Source organism: Mustela nigripes, chromosome 7 (genome assembly GCF_022355385.1).
Source record: "Mustela nigripes isolate SB6536 chromosome 7, MUSNIG.SB6536, whole genome shotgun sequence".
NCBI lineage: Eukaryota > Metazoa > Chordata > Mammalia > Carnivora > Mustelidae > Mustela > Mustela nigripes.
In genome coordinates this window covers 75,280,148-75,299,674 of record NC_081563.1, presented here as the reverse complement: position 1 = coordinate 75,299,674, position 19,527 = coordinate 75,280,148, and the positions used below count along the sequence as shown (strand labels likewise).

General features: G+C 36.7%; 1 protein-coding gene across 2 annotated transcripts in view; it reads right to left on the bottom strand.

Moving 5' to 3' along the window:
* TMEM131 (transmembrane protein 131) overlaps positions 1–19,527 on the bottom strand; it is a 209,122-nt gene that overhangs the window by 54,398 nt on the left and 135,197 nt on the right. The window contains exons 8-15 of one of the 2 annotated variants that reach the window (XM_059406161.1): positions 17,379–17,459; positions 14,990–15,140; positions 14,830–14,886; positions 13,372–13,433; positions 4,322–4,430; positions 1,391–1,499; positions 375–528; positions 109–279 (exon numbers count right to left, since the gene is read on the bottom strand). In XM_059406161.1, coding sequence (XP_059262144.1) covers positions 109–279; positions 375–528; positions 1,391–1,499; positions 4,322–4,430; positions 13,372–13,433; positions 14,830–14,886; positions 14,990–15,140; positions 17,379–17,459 — 894 coding nt within the window. Of the gene's footprint in view, positions 1–108; positions 280–374; positions 529–1,390; positions 1,500–4,321; positions 4,431–13,371; positions 13,434–14,829; positions 14,887–14,989; positions 15,141–15,898; positions 15,921–17,378; positions 17,460–19,527 lie in introns of those variants that run through there. The other variant, XM_059406162.1, reaches the window with a different exon arrangement.

The following is a 19,527-nucleotide window of genomic DNA, read 5'->3' as shown; positions in this document are numbered from 1 at the left end:
CTCAGAAAACGGCAAAGTTTAAGCATGTACAAAATGATCGCCTAATAATACCTGAAAACACAAAAGATGGCTGGGAGCTTAAATGTTAAAGGCAGATGACATACTTACATCTAAAAAGCCTGTATATACCCGCACAGGTAAATGAAATTTAGAAGCATTCGTAATAAGTAAAATATTATTATCTATGTGCATGGACAATGTGGAGGGCATAAAAAACAGAGTAAAAATGTATCCTGATTCGTTCGGGAGAATTAAGACTGGTTTGCTGAAGTTGTGAACCTAGGAAATGAGGGGAGAGAAAAAAACAATGGGTCAGCATTATCTAGTTGGTAGATGAATAAAATGAAGAATGGGGGGGGGGGTCCCAGACATACTTTAAACATTGTTTTGGCTTCTTCTGGTAGCAACACATCATGAATGAGGATAGCAAAGCTGAAAGTGTTAGTCAGGTAAATTGGCCTTTCCACGGGGTCAGCAGGACTGTCTCGAATGTGAAATAATGTGGCAGCATGATCAAATCCCAAATAACTATTTGAAAAAACATAAACAAAATAAATCATTTTTATCTCTATCCGTTAATTTAAAATCCAAGTTCTGTTGTATTAATTTTACATTTAGCATTAAAGACTGTTATGGGAGAATCAGAACTATGAATATTTTAGAGCTTGAGCATACAATTTAAAACAAACATTAGACTGCAAAATACTGACATGTAATATAAAGAATTATTCTCTATTGAATTATATGCAATTGAACAATTAAAATCAAGAATGTATTAACAGAAAGTTTTAAGCTACTTAAAAAAGATCATGTTTATCATTTTTTTGTGGTTTCATATGTAATTTTATTAAAGCTTTTTTTTTTCATGTTTATCATTTAACTGTGACCAGCTTTGTTAAAATGAGTTCCTACCAAGTTGCATATTAAACTATTATTGTTTTAAGTATAATGAAAAATGAACTACATTATATTATTGCCCATTTATAAAAAGTTGTAATTCTAGAACACTGTTTATGAGTTTATAAATGAATATAAATGATTTTGTTTCAAGTGACAATATGCTTTAATAACAAAACACAACCACTTTTATGTTACAAAAGGAGTTACAGAAAGGAAATAGCTCCAATGATTTAAATGTTATTTAAAAATCATAGATTCCTTTTTCTATGTTATTACTGAATCACTAAGACTTCATTTAAGCCCAAATCTTATCATCCCATTTACCTTTTTCTTCTAAAAAAGTAAAAACTATGAAGTGTAAGATGTTTTTTTAATAGTAATTCCAGGGGGTTCATGTGAATTTGGTTACTACTTTTGCTAAGGTCAATTAGTAGAAAAACAATTTACCAATTAGCGAAAGTTGTAAAGCTTATTTTAAAGAGAAACTCACCCATCCAAAACTTCTGCCTGATAAGGTATTTCGAGTTTAGAGTAACTCTTTTCCTTTGCTTTAACAGTTATTTTCCCAGAAAACTGAGATGGTTTTTTTGCCTTTGATGCTAAAAGGAAACATAAAAAATAATCTCTGTCACCTTTTGCTACGAGAGTTTCTACAGAAGTTGAGAGTGACTACCGACTAACAAAATCTTTAAAAAACAAAGTTGAGCTTTCAGATTGGCAAACAGGAGACTTTGACAACATTTTACATCAAATACCACATTTTTCATCCAAAAAAGGGAGAAATATTTTAATTTTCCTGTAATGGGATTAAACAGACAAGGATTTAGCAAGTGAACATAACTGAGGAAGAAAAAAACAGTTATTTGAGCTGCTTCCATGGAGCCTGAAGCTACGGCTTTCCTTATACCAGCGCTTTTCACACTGGGCACTACTAACATTTTGGGCCAGGTTAGTTCCTTCTGGGGTGCAGGGGCTGCCTGTGCTGGGCACTGGACGATGCTCAGCTGCATCCCAGGCCTCTACCTGCTAGACAGCAGTAGCAGCCCCCCAGATGAGACAACCAACAATGTCTGTGGACACTGCCGAATGTCCCCTGGCCTGGGAAGCAAAACCAGCTCCCACTGAGAACCACTGGTTTACAGCTGTATCAAGGACTAACATTCCTTGTATGCCAGAGCTGTGTTATAAATAACAGTAAAATAGCATGAAATAAATATCAGTAAAGTGTCATGGAACAAGAAGTGTCAGGAGCTGTGAGCTCTGACTTTCTGTATTAGCCAAGCCTAACTCAAAAGAGTGTTAAAGCCATCATACTGTCCTCAGAGATGAAGTAAAATCTTTAAATTTTGTAGCATTATGAATAATTCCATCTGGAATTATAGAAATAGATTCAGTTGGATCCATTCTGGGTATCCACTGGATGTTCTTTTCAAAGCAAATAAAGAAGCTGTTTATCTTTATCCCACTTAAGGTAGTTTAGGAACACTTCTAGTTAGGAGAACTTTATGTGAGTTTTGCAAATGTGTGTTACCCAACGTTAGCACAAAGAAAGAAAAATAAAAAAGATGGTATGATATCTAGTATATGGCTATGTCAGACAGTGATTTCAGATTTTTACAACTTGCATTAATCCTCATTTCTTTCTGTTTGCTGTGTAGCCCTGGGCTCATTATCTTAGGAGGCTGTACAATATTCCCACCATGCACTGGGGTGATAGAAGGGGAGGTGGGAGGTGAAAGGTGGAAGGATTTTCCCATCATGATAAAAACCACGTTTAAGAAATGTAGCACTGGTTTAAAAGATGCTTTTCCTTTTATTAATATTACATAATTTAAGAAATAATTTTTTTAGACCCTGTGATCTCAGAAGAACTAAAGGTACTGACATTCATTTATCTCAAGAAGGGGAACATTTACTGGGTTGTCGATTCAGGAGCTGGAGAAGAAGAGCTTAGGAGAACTATACAGCACACCTGCTCTTGGTGCACACTCCCCCACTGCCTGAATTTATCAGAAGGATGGATCCTGAAAGTTCTCAGGTTCAGGATACTACCAGCTGCTCTTCTTGTTGAAAGAAGAGAAAGCACTCACTGATGCTGATACTGGTAGACATGACTGTGGTACTCCAGCAACACAGAAGACAATTTATCACAGATTTGGAAGTAACTGGGGCATCAAAACCTTCTACATTACTATTTCCTGATAGCTGGGTTATGAAAGTATGCCACATATTTAATCTTGTTTCTTCAAGAGTTTTCTCTGAGCTCGTAAGTTGAACAGTAAAGCTTGGCATCCAGCCTGTGCACTGCTCCAGAACCTCCCCAGAGCTCTTCATGTACAAGGAATAAGCACAGATGCTCTTACAAACACTGTGCAGAGTCTTCCACACTCAGTAGGGCAGAGTGATCAAATGCTCTTTTCTTTTTTTTTTTTCTAAGATTTTATTTATTTATTTGACAGACAGAGATCACAAGTAGGCAGAGAGGCAGGCAGAGAGAGGAGGAAGCAGGCTCCCTGCTGAGCAGAAAGCCCGATGCAGGGCTCGATCCCAGGACTCTGGGATCAGGATCTGAGCAAAAGGCAGAGGCTTTAACCCACTGAGCCACCCAGGCGCCCCACAAATGCTCTTTTCTGATGAGGAGTTAAGCTGTGAAATGTGGGCTATGAATGGAGGTGGCTTCATCATAAAGCTGAAGTGTAATCTTCAGGGCTCCTCATTTGCAAGGGCCCTTATGAGAAGAGTCCCATTTGAGTGTCAGTTCTCATTAAGTACAGCTAAGCAGCCACTAAATCACTATTTAAAAATTTCTGTGACAGCAAACTCAATAAATGTTCTAGTAAAGTGGGCAAAGCTTAATAAGAACATGCTATTAAAATATGGTAAAGTCTGGGTCAACATTTCAACTGTCAAAATATATAATATACATGTCTGAAATAATAGTTCTCTAATTTGACAATGCTATCATGAAGGCTATTATTTTAGTGCCCAGTTCTAAAATAATAGAACTGTCTGCCTTGTTTAAAAAGCCAATATGTGAAACTGTTACAGAGAATACTTTATTTCTAGTCTCAAATTCAAACACACTTATGAAATCCAAATACATTACCACTCAATTACAAAAAAATAATGACTTCATCATTAAGGCAAACCTTACTAAGTATATATGTGAAAACCCAGATTACAAAAATTTAATTGTAATCCTAATGTATTTGCTAATACTAATTGCAGTTTATGAACTTGCATTTTCTTTCATGAAGCAATCAAATAAGAGTTTGTGATGGTTTATAAGATAAACCAACCTAAGCAGTAATATAAAATCTGACTGTAAATGGTCAGTGTTTCTACACTAAGATATCAATATATATGCTTCTGGTTTATCAAAATAAGATACTTCAGTAGAGAGAGAAAGCTGAATACTTACCATCAAAACTAATACTTGCAACCTTGGTATATTTACTTTCTGAAGCTTTCAATGTAATTGGTTTAAAGTGTACCGTTATAGCGTCATTTTGTGGTGTAGGTCGAACACTCTGTAAACAGAAAAATATATACAGCCTTATTTTAGTCTAATGGCTCAGTAACTTTATACTGGAGAGTGTACTGAAAAGTGAGGCAGAATCAAAATTGGAAAAGTTTTACTTTATGTGCTCCCTTTCAATAGAACAGGCCAAAGTGACACAAGTTCACATTAATGTCATAAAGTGTCTTCATGAGCACTGGGTGTTGTACATAAACAATGAACCTTGGAACACTACATCAAAACCCAATGATGTATTTTATGGTGACTAACATAACACAATTAAAAGAATCTTCATGAAATAAAATGATGGCTAGAGGAAAAGTGTATGATAGGTGAATGTATAAATCTAGAGACAAACTAGTACACTAGGTATGAATACATAAAACAGAAAAGAAAAGTATTTATTTTCTAAACAAGTGCCCAGTTCATATTAAGAGAGAAGGAGACGTGAAGATTTACGATAGGGTCTTTCTTGAAGAACTCCACAATAACAAATATAATATCCTGACTATATGAAGAATGAACATGAATTTGGGAGCCGGTAGCCCTTTGCCAGTAGTTTTGCAGATCCCACTTTTACTGGTACTTTCTCTATGTCTCTAGGGCATGGCTGTGCAAGTGAGGCATGCTGCTGTTACTATACAGGGCTGTGCTCCCAGCTGTGGGCCTGAGCAATGGGGAGGACTGAAGGGCTGTGTAGCTTGGAGAGGTCAGAACAGTTTTAATTTAAAAAAATCAGATCTTACTATTCACCAACTAAGCCTATAATAACAAACAGTACAAGTTTATAGTTTTGGAGCAAGCTAGAAAAATAAATGCATTTAAGGTGCAGTTACCTTTTTTTTTTTTTTTTTAAGATTACATTTGTTTATTTGAGAGAGAGAGAGAGAACACAAGCAGGTGAATGGGCAGAGGGAGAAGTGGACTCCTGGCTGAGCAGGGTGCCTGAAGTGAGGCTCAATCCCAGGAGCCCAGGGGATCATGATCTGAGCTAAGGAAGACACTTAACTGAATGGGCCACCCAGACGCCCCGTTAGGGGTTTTTTATCTTTACCGACACAAAGCATTTTTCATTGGAAAGAACAAAGATCCCAACCTGCTTCCCTGTTTTACAGATGAAGAGAATCTTATAGTACAGAGAGATGTTTCAATACTTAGGCATCAAGAAGTGGGGCTGGAAACCGGGTATCCTGACTTGATCCAGGGTCTGGGCCCTTTACTTGGCATCCTACTGCCTAAACATGTGTCAATGAAGTCATGGTACTATATACAAATCTTGATCAATAATATTCCTTTAGAATTCAATTTGAATCTTACTTGGGTCTCGAAACCTTTCTAGGGTTTTTGCTGAATTTTCAGGGGCTTCCTGAACTTGTTGTCAAAGCCTGATGTGACACTCACCAAGTGTACCTGCTAACACGGGCACAGACAGATCTCTGCAGGTCGCGGAGTTCTTCCCCTGGCTCCCTACCCACCCTTCCAGTTGATCTGTAAAAGTGGAAATCTGACTAAACCGAATGAAGGGCAGTTGCAGGAAGGCACAAGAAGCACGTGAGAGGAGTATGAAGAAAAGCTCTTTTTGCATTGTGTCCATGATCCGAGGGAACAAAGCTGGTTATACACATAATGATTAAATGGTAGGGCATCTCCCTTCTCACCGCTGTTTGTCTTTATTGGACCTGATGGTGGTTCTGCAGTTCTCCGAGCTGGAAATCTTAGTAGCCTGAGCTCTTGGCTCCAGGCTCTCTCAGTAGTTTATCTTTCTTCTGAATTTCTCATTTGTTTTTGAATCTCTAATTGGAGCTGCAAGTGGATTTGTTCATATTGATAATATTTATTATCAATAAGCTTGCTGTTAGTAGCAATCATTTTAAATATCAATCCCTTCCTTCCTTGAAGGCTGTGTGTCCATGTGTGTGTTATTTTTAAGGAATAAAACAATGCAGTTTGACCTGTGAGATAAACTACAAAATGGAAAGGTCTCAAATACTATACTACTACACTAGTACTTCTTCCAAAAGAATGGAAAGCAGTACAGAAGTATATGTGACAGTCCCATAGTGATGGGTTTATGCACAAAGAAGAAATTAACTATTTAAGTAGAAGTGTCAGTTTGAGTAAGCTGCCCATCTACTCTAGGCCTTATTTTTCCTGCTTGTAAAAACACCAGGATTGGATTATGTATTTTTTCAGATTCCATCTATCTACAAAGTTTTGTGATTCTATTCATTTTGTTCTTTTTTCAAATGAGCCACTTTTCTCCTGAGGTCGAGATTTGTTAGAAAGATGATCAGATAAAGCTCTGTAGTTTGCAGAGGACTGCTACATACTCTACTGAATGTGACAGAGCAGCAACGAAATCTTGACCATTTTCAAACATGCCTAAGGTGGCAGTTCAGTAGGAACAACCACAACATTTTTTGAGTGTTATCAGCCTGCACAAACCAGAAATAGCTAAGCAATGATATTTATTAAAATACAGTCACTCTAAGTTGTTGGTGGGAATGCAAACTGGTGCAGCCACTCTGGGAAGCAGTATGGAGGTTCCTCAAAAAGTTAAAAGCAGAGCTGCCCTATGACCCAGCAATTGCACTATTTACCCCAAATACTAGCTATTTACCCCAAAGGATACAAACATAGTGATTCGAAGGGGCATCTGAACCCCAGTGTTTATAGTAGCAATGTTCACAATAGCCAAAATATGGAAAGAGCCCAGATGTCCACTGACAGATGAATGTATAAAGAGGTTGCATGTATATACAATGGAATATTACTCAGCCATTAAAAATAAATGAAATCTTGCCATTTGCAATGATGTGGATGGAACCAGAGGGTACCATGCTAAGCAAAGTAAGTCAGTGAGAGAAAGACAAATACCATATGCTTTCACTCGTATGTGCAATTTAAGAAAAAAACCAGATGAGCATAGGGGAAGGAAAGGAAAATAAAATAAGATGAAAACAGAAAGGGAGGCAAACCATAAGAGGCTCTAAACTATAAGAAACAAACTGAGGGCTGCTGGAGCAGAGGTGGGTCAGGGAATAGGGTAACTGGGTGATGGGCATTAAGGAGGGCACTTGATGTAATGAGCACTGGGTGTTATATGCAACTGGTGAATCACTAAATTCTACCCCTGAAACTAATGACAATATATGTTAATTAAATTAAATTTAAATTAAAAATATATAGTCACTGTAAGAAGTAAGATCTTAGAATACTTGATGAAAAGTATTTTTCTCACATGAAACATATTACTTTAAGATTCTCCTTACCAGAGGAAAATTTTTATATTCAGTATTATTACATATATAATATATATGTATATATATTATAGCAATAGTATTTAATTGATTTGTGTTTTATATGAATGATCTGTTCACTTATTATCATTAAAAATAAAAAACAAACACCCAACCCTAAACCAGTTAAAATTCATCTTCCAAGGAAACAAAAACATGGTCAAACAAACGAAACACTTAAATAGTTGGCCATTCTGGTGGCTTTAAAGGAAAAATAATACATAATCATTAACTTGTATTAAGCATATTTACACTAACAATCTGTTTTAGTATCAGTCACTAACTGCTGCTTACTAAAGATCATTGAGAAGTGGAAAAAATATGGCAAGATTTCCAGGAAAGGCAGCTTGCACATGTTCTAAATATAGTTCTAGCCTTTTCTCATGATATTCATACCCAATTAAAGCTCACTAACTCTCAAGTAAGATTCAAAGGTCCAGGACACTCTAAAACTACTCACAAAAACATTTGAGCAAGTAAGGAAAAAACCTTCCAGAATGTAACAATTGTATTTTTAACAGTAGCTACACAAATTCACTAAAGCTCACATCAAGTTGACAGCGGTAAACTGACAAATACATCCGTGTTTCTTATTCATTATCAGTAAGGAAACTTTATGCAAATGTTCCTCTTAAGATGTCTCATGCAAATTTATTCCATCATTTATTCCACACTAATGTTTTTTAAGTGTTGAGGAAAATCATATTCTCGGAGTTGCATTATACACCATCAATGTCTGGTAGGTATCTTGTCCAATTGCAGGTAAGAAACTTTTATTTTGAGACACTTGCTTTAGGGGTCCCATATCTAGAAAGATGAAGAGACTCTGAATTCCCTGAAGGGGAATTAAAAAACCCTCCAGCTTCTGATTAAGATGTTACATATTTGTGAAATGGACAGAGGCAGGGACACTTTAAAAAAAAATGTGTCAGTCTCTATGTCTGGCATGCTATGCAGAAAGGGGAAAAAAACCTTAGGAAGCTCTCTTAAAACTCAGTTTCCATGGTAGATGGGCCTGTCCCCTGGCCGATAAGGTAAGCAGTCTAAGCTAACACCATCTCAAGTGGACCAGTGCAATAGACTCCTAACTCTATGTAGTGCATTCTCCACAAAGTAGCTACTACGATCTTTACAACACAGATGATGACCCTCACAAATCAGATGATGTCACTCCCTTGCTTAAAATTCTGTAATTTGCTGTTGCACTTATAATAAAATCTAAACACTTCTCAAAGCCCAAAAGCCATGGCCCTCACCTTATACATTCAACCCTTCCTTGTTTCCCATGACATCCAAAGCTGTTCCGGCCTCAGGCTTTTGCACTTGCTTTTCCCTTTGATGGGAACTTTCATCTGCCAGCTTCTCTTATGGGTGCCAACTGCTTACTCTTCAGTTATTACCTCAAATGTCAGCTCCTCAGAGACAACCCTATCTAAACCATCTCCCTCCCCCAACTTACATGCCACTCTGTTTCTTTTTTTGTTAGAACTTGGTTCAATTTACAATTATGTTGTATACTGGTCATCAGCCTCCCAGCTAAAAAGTGAGCTCAAAAGGGGTGGAAACCTTGGTTGTTTGATTTACTGCTGTGTTCTCAGTACTTAGCACAAAAGCTGGCATATAGCTGACGCTCATTAAATATTTACTGGGTGAATAAAGGAAGAATGAATGAGGAAATATGACAAGACTACCAAAACACTGGCAGAATTTAGGCTCTGGATATTAGAAAAAATACATACACGGGTAGCTACAGATGCAGATATACAGACAGGTATTATAGATCAAAAGGATTTTAGTAGAAATACTACATATGAAATTAAAATGATATATTTGCAAAGATTTGATTGGTATCATTATATACTAATATACTTTTAAGTAACTTTTGAGTTTTTATGGTTGAAGAAGTCTTTAAAAAAAGTTCTGATTCATCTACCTTCTTTGGAAAATCAGAACCTGTGTATGTTATAGGACTGTTGTATTAAATAAGGTAATCCACGTATTAAATAAGATAATCCATGTAAAGAACCTAACATAGTGCCTGACCCATAGTAAGAACAAAAATGTTGACTTATAATGTATCCTAAAACTCTAAGAAAAAGGAGGAACATGAGCCTCTTTCCTTCTCTTTTATAACTGAATTTCCTTCTCTTTCCTAACTATGGTATTTTTTCATTCATATTCTTATGATTGGTAATTTCATTTTAAAGAAAACGTTTATTGGAAAAGGCATTTAAAAAACAAGATTTTATTTATTTGTTAGAGAGAGCACAAGCAGGGGAGAAGCAGGCAGTGGGAGAAGCAGACTCCCCCCTGAGCATGGAGTCTGATGCGAGGCTCTATCCCAGGACCCAAGGATCATGACCTGAGCTGAAGGCAGACACCTGGGTGACTGAGCCATCCAGGTGTCCCAAAAGACATTTGTTTCGGTCCGTTCATTGTATGTAAAAAGTTGGACAAAATTGCTTGGGCTAAGTAAAGTCATTTTCCCATCAAATCTCTAAACCCTCACATTTGGAGAAGTGATTGCAGGCGTCAAGTGTGTCCAACAAGAAAGCTCTCACAACGACCCTGCCCTGTGCAATGGTGTCCCACAGACAGAAGAAACCAACCATGGACAAACAGCACGGAGAACACACAAAAATAAAAATTATCAGACATCTCAAATTGAGGCAACAGCTGGGTGATCCATCAGTGACAGTCAATGTCTGCCCTACAGGCGAAGAGCTGCCGTCTGCAGCAAAAAAGGGATCTTCCAGTGTGCTGCCAGAAAGCTATGCTAGGAGAGGCTTTCCCAGTGGAGAAAGCACTTAAGCTCACTCCAGAGAAAAAGGGCTGGGGGGAGTGGTGGATATACTACCACAGATACAGTAAATGTGCTCTATGTAGCCAAATGGGCTAAAGAAGAAATCAGTATCAAAAAGTTCAAAGAAGGTAAGTAGGTTGTAGCCAATAGAATCTAAACAAATCTAGCAGAAGGAATTATATTCTATTATGGAGGAAACCCAGATAAACGAACTCAGAAATTTTTTAACAAAAACAATCATAATTCTGGGTAAAGAAAGATTTCAAAATGTTAACATTTTAGTGATACAGAGGGCCTTTGCATTTCACTGACCGGTACAACCTAAAATGTGTGTGTGTTCATGGTTGGAGAGGGAACTCTAACAGATTTCTTTTTTTTTAGTTTGCAAATGTGAGGATAATGGTGTCAAGGGAACAAAGGGTTCTCCTACTCTCTACCATCTTTACTCATCAGCTAAAGGATGTTTTAATGGCAGACAAAAATAGAAAATTAACAAAACCAAAAATTAATTCTTTTAAAGATTTTATTTACTTACTTGACAAAGAAAGAGAGAGAGAGCAACAGACTCCCTGCCAGGGAGGCAGCCCAATGTAGGACTTGATCCCAGGATTGTGGGATCATGCATTACTGAAGGCAGAGGCTTAACCGATGGAGCCACTCAGCTGCCCTCTTTCAAAGGATCAACAGAAGTGACAAACCTTTAGCTAGACTGACCAAAACCATCTTTAAATACAGAGAAGACTAACTTACTTAAATCAAGAATGAAAAACAGGACACTGCTACCTACTTCACAGGGACAAAAGAATCATAAGGGAATACTATAAACACTGGTACACCAACCGATTAGAAACTTGAGACACAGTGAAAAAATCTCTAGGAAGACAAAAGCCACTGAAAGTGAAGCAAGAAGAAACAGACAATCTGAATAGGCCTAAAGAGACTGAATTTTAAAACTTCCCACAAAGAGAAGCCCAAGCTTACAGGACTTCATTGGTGAATTCTACCAAACATTTAAGAAGAGTTAACACCACTTCTTCCAAACTCTTCCCCAAAATAGGAGAGAATACTTCCCAACTCATTCTACTGGAAAACAAGAACAAAACACAGCTACCTTTATAAGACAACAGGTATTTTAACATCAAACAAAGAAAACAAGTATATTATTACAGAATGGTCCTTGTCCAAAAGGGTGCTCTTATTAACACACATATAACTCACATCTTTATAAACATTTACACTGTTCTTATTTTGCTCATTTTTCCATATACTTTGAAAATGTCAATATAGTTAGAGAGACAAAATCAGTCCCTAACCCCTCAATATAGTAACAGTCAGCATTACGTATTTAGGAAAACATAATTAATTATTGCTAAAATAGGAATTACAAAGATATCATACAACAGAAATATTCACTGTAATATTTTCTTATGTAAAAGGTCATTACTAGAGAACATGGTGATAGTTTCATTCCACAGAGACTTTGATGGTAATCTTTCCAAAAACTGAATCAAAAAAAGTTTTTTAAAAGCAAGCATATAAAAATATTTCACTAAAGCTGCTATTTAAAAAGAAAAATAACAAAACAAAGAGATATAACGCTACTATTCATACTGTTGTGTTTTGTTTCAATGGTACCAGGGTGGCCAGGTCAAAAGAGCTGTTCCTTGTCATCTGTGGTGGGGTCCCAACCCATAAGGACCCCCTGAGAAGGACGGATGTGAATCACAGCAGACCCAGGCAACTGGACCACAGGTTTCTTTCAGCCTGCCAACAGTGGACAGGCAGGAATTCCAAGTGGGGCAGTTTCAGCCCAGAGTAGAGTTGGGGAAGCTCCCTACCAGACCCCATCTCCCTAGTTCTTCTACTTAGCAGCAAAAAATACTAGGTCAGACAGCAGGCCACTGCCTGGATTATGATCAATGAGCACAGTTACTGCACAGATATGGTTACCTGGGATGACCATCTCTTGCTCCCTCATTTAGGATTTGCAAACTCTCCTCTCTTTGGTCCATGCTACCAGCTGGCTAAAAACTCTGGATTTGGCCATGGATGGACAAAGGTCCCTAAGTCTCATGCCCATTTGATGTATCTCATTTTATCAGAATTCTCTGATTTAGGCTACTGATATTAGCACAAATTATAATAAAAATGTACTACTTTCTTTTCCCATTATTTCCTATATATGTATCTTCAGGACTTCACTAGGAGGTAAAGTTGTGGACCAACGCAAAATTTGGGTCTCTCTCTTTTTCCCTAAAATCGTGGAATGGCTCCCCAATTCCACAGTAAGGCCTAAAATTCACTTGTTTCATGTGCATGTGTGAGGGGAAAAGAGGACCCTGGTTTGTAGTCTGCTATCTAGCATGCTGTAGTAGTTGCCAGTTAGAAGGATACTTTGGACAAATACTAACAGCATTCTCCCAATACCTACCATATCTCTTTGCTTTATTATTATTTCCCAACTCATCTGAACCCTTTCTACCCCTCTCTCTTTACTTACCCATACCTTATGTCTAACAGCTAAACCTGATGGAACCATTATAACCCGTTTTTCTTTGCACACGGCACACATCCTAGGATTTATCAGAATCCACAAGTTTCTTAAATGATACCTAAAGAAGAACCTCAGGGACTTTGGTTCAGACTTGGCTTGAAGAAGATCATCTACTTTCCTTCTCATCTTTAAGGAAGACAGAGGAAGAACAGGTTTCTCACATCACACTTAGAACCCAACTACACTAGGCCACCATAAAACAGAATCATTTAGAAGAGGAGTTTAATTATTTTTAACTTTCTCTTAAGTTTAAAAACAGAATATATAAATTTGGAAAAAATAGATAAAAACTTACTGTTATTGGTACATCTTTTGTTCCTGAATTTAATAAATGAAGGTTTAAAACTTTTGGTAGATCTGTTAAAATTGAAGAAAAGAAATATTTCTTTAACATGTGTGCTTTACAGCAAGCTAGAATTTTTACCTTATTAGATATGAGACTGAACCTATTCTAGGACATGAAAAAGAACTACAATTACATTAGTAAAAAGAATGTGATCCTACCCAGCTCATAAGGATACAGTGTATTACAAGAACCATGCCCTCCTAAATAATCAGAAAAACAAAACATAATTTTTTTTAAAAAAGATTTTATTTATTTATTTGACAGAGATCACAAGTAGGCAGAGAGGCAGAGAGAGAGAGAGAGAGAGAGAGAGAGAGAGAGAGAGAGGAAGCAGGCTTCCTGCTGAGCAGAGAGCGCAATGCGGGGCTCAATCCCAGGACCCTGGGATCATGACCTGAGCTGAAGGCAGAGGCTTTAACCCACTGAGCTGCCCAGGTGCCCCCAAAACACAATTTTTTAGTGGAATTAGACATTATTACTAATCTTTCAGTTTTCCAGGAAAGCATAAGGAAGCAAATTAATAATGTGCAATGTGAAATTATCACATTAAAACCAAATCTAATTTTCAAAAAGGGGTCTTTAATCCTAAACAACCAAATTCTAATTATACATGACCCACAGAAATCCCAAATTATAACTATTTCTATTTTTTTCTTAATAAATCCTTTGAGTGATTTCAATTTTAGAAATCGAATACTTTCTTTGAACATCTGGGGCAAATTTAACATTATGTTATTATAATATAACTGAATAATTAATGTTAATAATAAAATTAATAATAAAATGGCATTATCTACTTCTAAGAATCCAGAAATAGTTTATTTTTTATTTTACTATTATTTTTTTAAAGATTAAAAAAATTTTTTTTTTAAAAGATTTTATTTATTTATTTGACAGAGAGAGAGAGAGAGAGATCATAAGTAGACAGAGAGGCAGGCAGAGAGAGAGGGGGAAGTAGGCTCCCCGCTGAGCAGAGAGCCCGATGCAGGGCTCAATCCCAGGACCCTAAGATCATGACCCGAGCCGGAGGCAGAGGCTTAACCCACTGAGCCACCTAGGCACCCCTATTTTACTATTAAAAAAAAGATTCAGTATAACTGAATATGTGACAAACTAGATTAAAAAACTCAGAAACTATAACTTCCGCCTCACTGTTCTGTTTAAAAGACTTCACTTATCTCATGACCTTGCTTTCCCACCTAGTAAGCAATGGTGTCCCTCAGAGGAATGGGGTATGAACTCGTGAGGGCTCAGAGTTCCCAACAGTAGGTTTCTACGAGATCGTGTAACTCACTGAAAGGTAACTCTGAGTTACCAAGGAGTTAAAGAAGAGTCAGCCATTCAACACTGTTCCGAACAGAGAGTTTTTTTTTAAAGACTTAGAAAAACACTGTCTCTTTTCTTTACCTTGTGTTCGTAGTGTACCAAAATCTAACATTTCGGTTGAGGAATAAATTCCAGGAGCTTGGAAAAGAGAAAAGTAAACCATTAGATTTTACTTAGCCCAAAGTAAGATGTACTAGAGACAAAACAAACACATTTGCAACTCCTTCGGTTTTCTACTAACCTGTTGTAACTTCTACCTCAACAGGAAGAATGATAAACTCTGTGCTGTCTGAAGCATTCGTTTTTATTCTGATGAAGGCTGTGTGGTTATCTGCTTCTCTGGATGAAAAGCTGGCTCTCATCACTCCCTTGGTTTCATAAGGAGGGATCTCCTGACAAGTTAACAGACCATATGTAGCACAGATTTTGTAATGTTCCAAAACCACCACAGTTTAGTGAATAAGATGAGAATGACTGAAAGATGATTATTTTATATGCCTACTAAGAAAAAAAACCACATTGCCACTTAAATATATTCCATGGGTTGTAACACACTCCAATTTTGAAGAACATTAAATGTGCAAAAAAAAGTGCATCTTAGAATTGACGAAGCATGATATAAAAAATCGAGCAAAGAAAAAAAATCATCTGGAAACAAACTGTCAGTTGCAAAATTATCATTAAAAGACTGAATTATTCTATAAATCATTTATTCTTTAACGTGATGTTTGTGTATACAATTCACTCCTAAAATTCTCTACAAATAGACATGGCACTATTGGAGGGAAATGCTTTTCCAGAAGTCTACAGAAATTTCTTTAAATAATAACTTAGAGAACTCTTTAAATGAAAGTGTCCTTGCATTTAAAACTAAACACAACAAAGCTTCCCAGGCAATTGCAGTTCACCAACTGCTTTCAGTAAGACTCTTAGCAAGTAAGATAGCAAACATTTTCAGGCCTGAACGACAGAACATTCAGAAACACACTAAAAGGAAGATTCATCAGGAAAAAACAATTTCTTATAGATGTATTTTTTCCTGGTTTTACAACAATCTGGCTTCCTTGGGACCACCAGAATTTCTCTCCACTCACCTTTTGGTATATTTGAGGAGATCCCTGTGATATAGAATTTACTGGTCTTCACTTACCTCTATTCTCTTAACTTTTTAGCCTCAAAGTAGGAAAGAAGTGATTGGAACCCTCCTGGGGCCACTAGAGATGCACCATCCACTTCCCCATCTCTAGGGAGCTGACTGGTCTCTGGGCTTTTCTTATGTACACTGTAAATGGGCTGAGGGTGAGGTCAAGGCCAACTGACTTTTCTTACTCTAGGTTTGTAAGAATAAGAATAACTTTATCTTTTCTTGTAGCCACTGGGAGTCTTAAAACATTATGCCATCTCTGCTATCACTGATCACAGTTCTTAAATAATGAGAAATCTCAATTCTCTGATGTTTTTTGGTTACCAATTATATTTCACAGTAAATTCTTAGTTCTTCTATCTAGAATTAGAATACAAGTTGAATAGCTTATAGTTAATTCTCTGAAGCACTGTTTTAAATACTATTTCTCGTAAAGGCTTTTCAAACACTAACATAATTTCAAGATAAAATATTTTTTGTGAAAGGATATACATGAACCATCCATTAAATATTTCTATCTGCTAATGTGTTCCTGTATCGGAGGAGTTAACCAAATCCCTGAAAAAATATTTCTAATTGCTCAAGTCAACATTCTAAAAATGTCCCCTCTGCATCTCTTCCTAGGATGAGACTGGTCAGAAGGCAGAACAAGAGGTTAGGTGTGTTTAATAGAGCAATTAATAAATAAATTTGATATTCTGAACTTACTCATACCTGTAAAGTCTGTTGTCTCCAATTATGGATGATGAGTGGTCTGAGTGCCCTTGGTATAAGAACTGTACCTCCTGTGCTTTTCCCCTCTTTGATTAAGGTGTGGTAAATAACATTTAAAGAAAAACCCTCTGAGGACAGGAAACTGTACAAATAAGATAGTTGCTACATATTCATTGACTTGGCTAATATTTGCCAATATTCTCTAAGAAAAGGTGGTTCTCTTAGAATTGACACAAACTAGTATTAACTATTCAGTAATATTAAAGGTGGATGTAAATCACCTAAGAATTTAAAATGTTCTAAATTGTCATGAGGGCTTAACTACATTCTCTCTGAAAATGTCATCACTATCAACAATAAATCTGCATGTTCAAGTCTCTACCTCAAACATATAATGGATCTTTCCCACAGGGTTTTTTTTTTTTTTTTAATTTTTGGTATAAAGCACATTATAAATGATTATATTCAGAGACAACATTACCAATATAATTCTATGAAAGAATAGTTGAAATCTCTTCCTTTTCACAGAGTGGGTTAAAGCTTCCACCAATTTTGTTCATTGCTCTTCCCCAAAATTACTACTTACACTTTTCTCTCCATGTATCATCTAATTTTCAAACATATCTGATGTAAGTTTAAAATTAAGATATAATTAAGGGAAAGTCACCCACATTTATATAGCTGATAAATGTGGTGTATAATTTCTGGTGTATTTAAGAACATAATTGGTTCCATGTGACTACACATGAGAGAAAAATATACCATCACTCACCCACAGTTTTCTGGTACCTCCTTGTTGACCTGTTGGAAGTTCTAGGTGAAGATCTCCTCCACTAGAGTACATTTCTACAACCTGTGACAAAACAGCATGTGATGGTTAAGTTCAAAATCACATTCTCAATGCAACTGATTTGCTGTTAAACAGAAATACGCCTGGCATCCTGTGTCTTAGAACAACTTAAAAACATTTACAGATATAAAAGTAGGATAAGTATCATGTCTTATCACTGGAGTCAGTGATTCATATGTGTGACCAGTGGTGGTTATTTTTTATTAAAACAAAGTAACTTCCAAATATTAAATTTAGAGTATGGTTATATCAGACACTGGATTAAAGAAAATCCATCCACAGAACACCTTTTATTTTTTTCCGAAGGAAAAACACTTTATGGAAATACAATTTTTGTACTTCTTATAGTAACATGGTACATTTTTTTTTTAAAGATTTTATTTATTTGAGAGAGAGAGAGAATAAGAGAGAAAGAGAGAGAGAGAGAGCATGAGAAGGGGAAGGGTCAGAGGGAGAAGCAGACTCCCCACCGAGCAGGGAGCCCAATGTGGGACTCGGTTCTGGGACTCCAGGATCACAACCTGAGCCGAAGGCAGTCACTTAACCAACTGAGCTACCCAGGTGCCCAACACAGTGCTTTTTTCAGTTACACATTTATATCAAGATTTAGCAGCAGATCTAACAACTACTATAATAGTGAAATAGTGAAGAATGCATCATTCTGGGATATATGTAACTTTTTTTTTTTTTAAAGATTTTATTTATTTATTTGACAGAGAAAGATCACAAGTAGGCAGAGAGGCAGGCAGAGAGAGAGAGGAGGAAGCAGGCTCCCTGCTGAGCAGAGAGCCCGATGTGGGACTCGATCCCAGGACCCTGAGATCATGACCTGAGCCAAAGGCAGTGGCTTAACCCACTGAGCCACCCAGGCGCCCTATATGTAACATTTTTAATGCAGTATGGCAGTATTTGGTTTCTCTTGGCAGCAAAAATCACAGGAACTGTTAATAATACCTCTGTGGCTTGCACCTATACTCATGATTTTGCTGAGCTAAAACTGATATACGAATAAACCACCCATATTTCAAATGCACAACTTGATAAATTCTGACATACATATATAGGTGTGGAGCTACCACTGCAATTAAGACTTTAAATATAACCCTTCCTCTAAATTTTCTTCATGGCCTTTGTAATCTAACTGTCTCTTTCTGCCCCCTCACACCCCCTAGCCAACCAATGAGCTGGGTCTGGCCATTCAAGATTAGTTTGAATTTCTAGAGCTTTATATAAATGGAATCATACAGTATGCACACTTGTCCTAGCTGCTTTTATTCAGTGTAATTATTTTGAGATTGATCATGTTATTGTATGTATTAACAGTTCTTTTCTATGTTATGGTTATGCCACAATTTTTGATCCATTCACTTACTGATGGACATTTGGATTGCTTCCAGTTTTTGGTCATTACAGATAAAGCTGCTATGAACACTGCATTTCTATAAGTCTTTGTGTGAACGTCTGCTTTCTTTTCTTTTTGGTAAATACCTAGGGATAGAATGAGTCATATGGCAGGAGACTTTCCTTTAAGAGCAGGTAACCCAGCCTCTTAAAAAGAAAGAATATACTTAATTTTTCATTTAAAAAATTTTTAAAAAGATTTTATTTATTTATTTTAGAGATAGAGATAGGGATAGAGAGAGTGAGTGCACGCAAGTGGGGAAAGGAGTGGAGGGAGAGAGACAAGTGGATTTCGCGCTGAGTCCTTGGTGGGGCTTGGTCCCACAACCCTGAGATTGTGACCTGAGCTGAAATCAAGAATTGGCCGCTTAACTGGCTGAGACATTCAGGCACCCCAAGAATATTCTTAGTTAAATACAAATTTGGGGTGAAGTAAAAGAATGGGTGGAAGACCTTCACTTGTTTTACCATGTAAATCCTTTAGGGATACATAAAAAAAAAGACAAAGCAGGAAAAACAGCAATACTTTAGTAAAAACTTCAAGGTTTTTGGTGTATATTGTTAAAATAACACATTTAGCAAAGACTAACAAGCTAAGATTTTCTTTGAGTATTATTGGTTTCTGTTTTATTACAGTGTTCCCAGTTGTATTAATAGTGATAGCATCTAA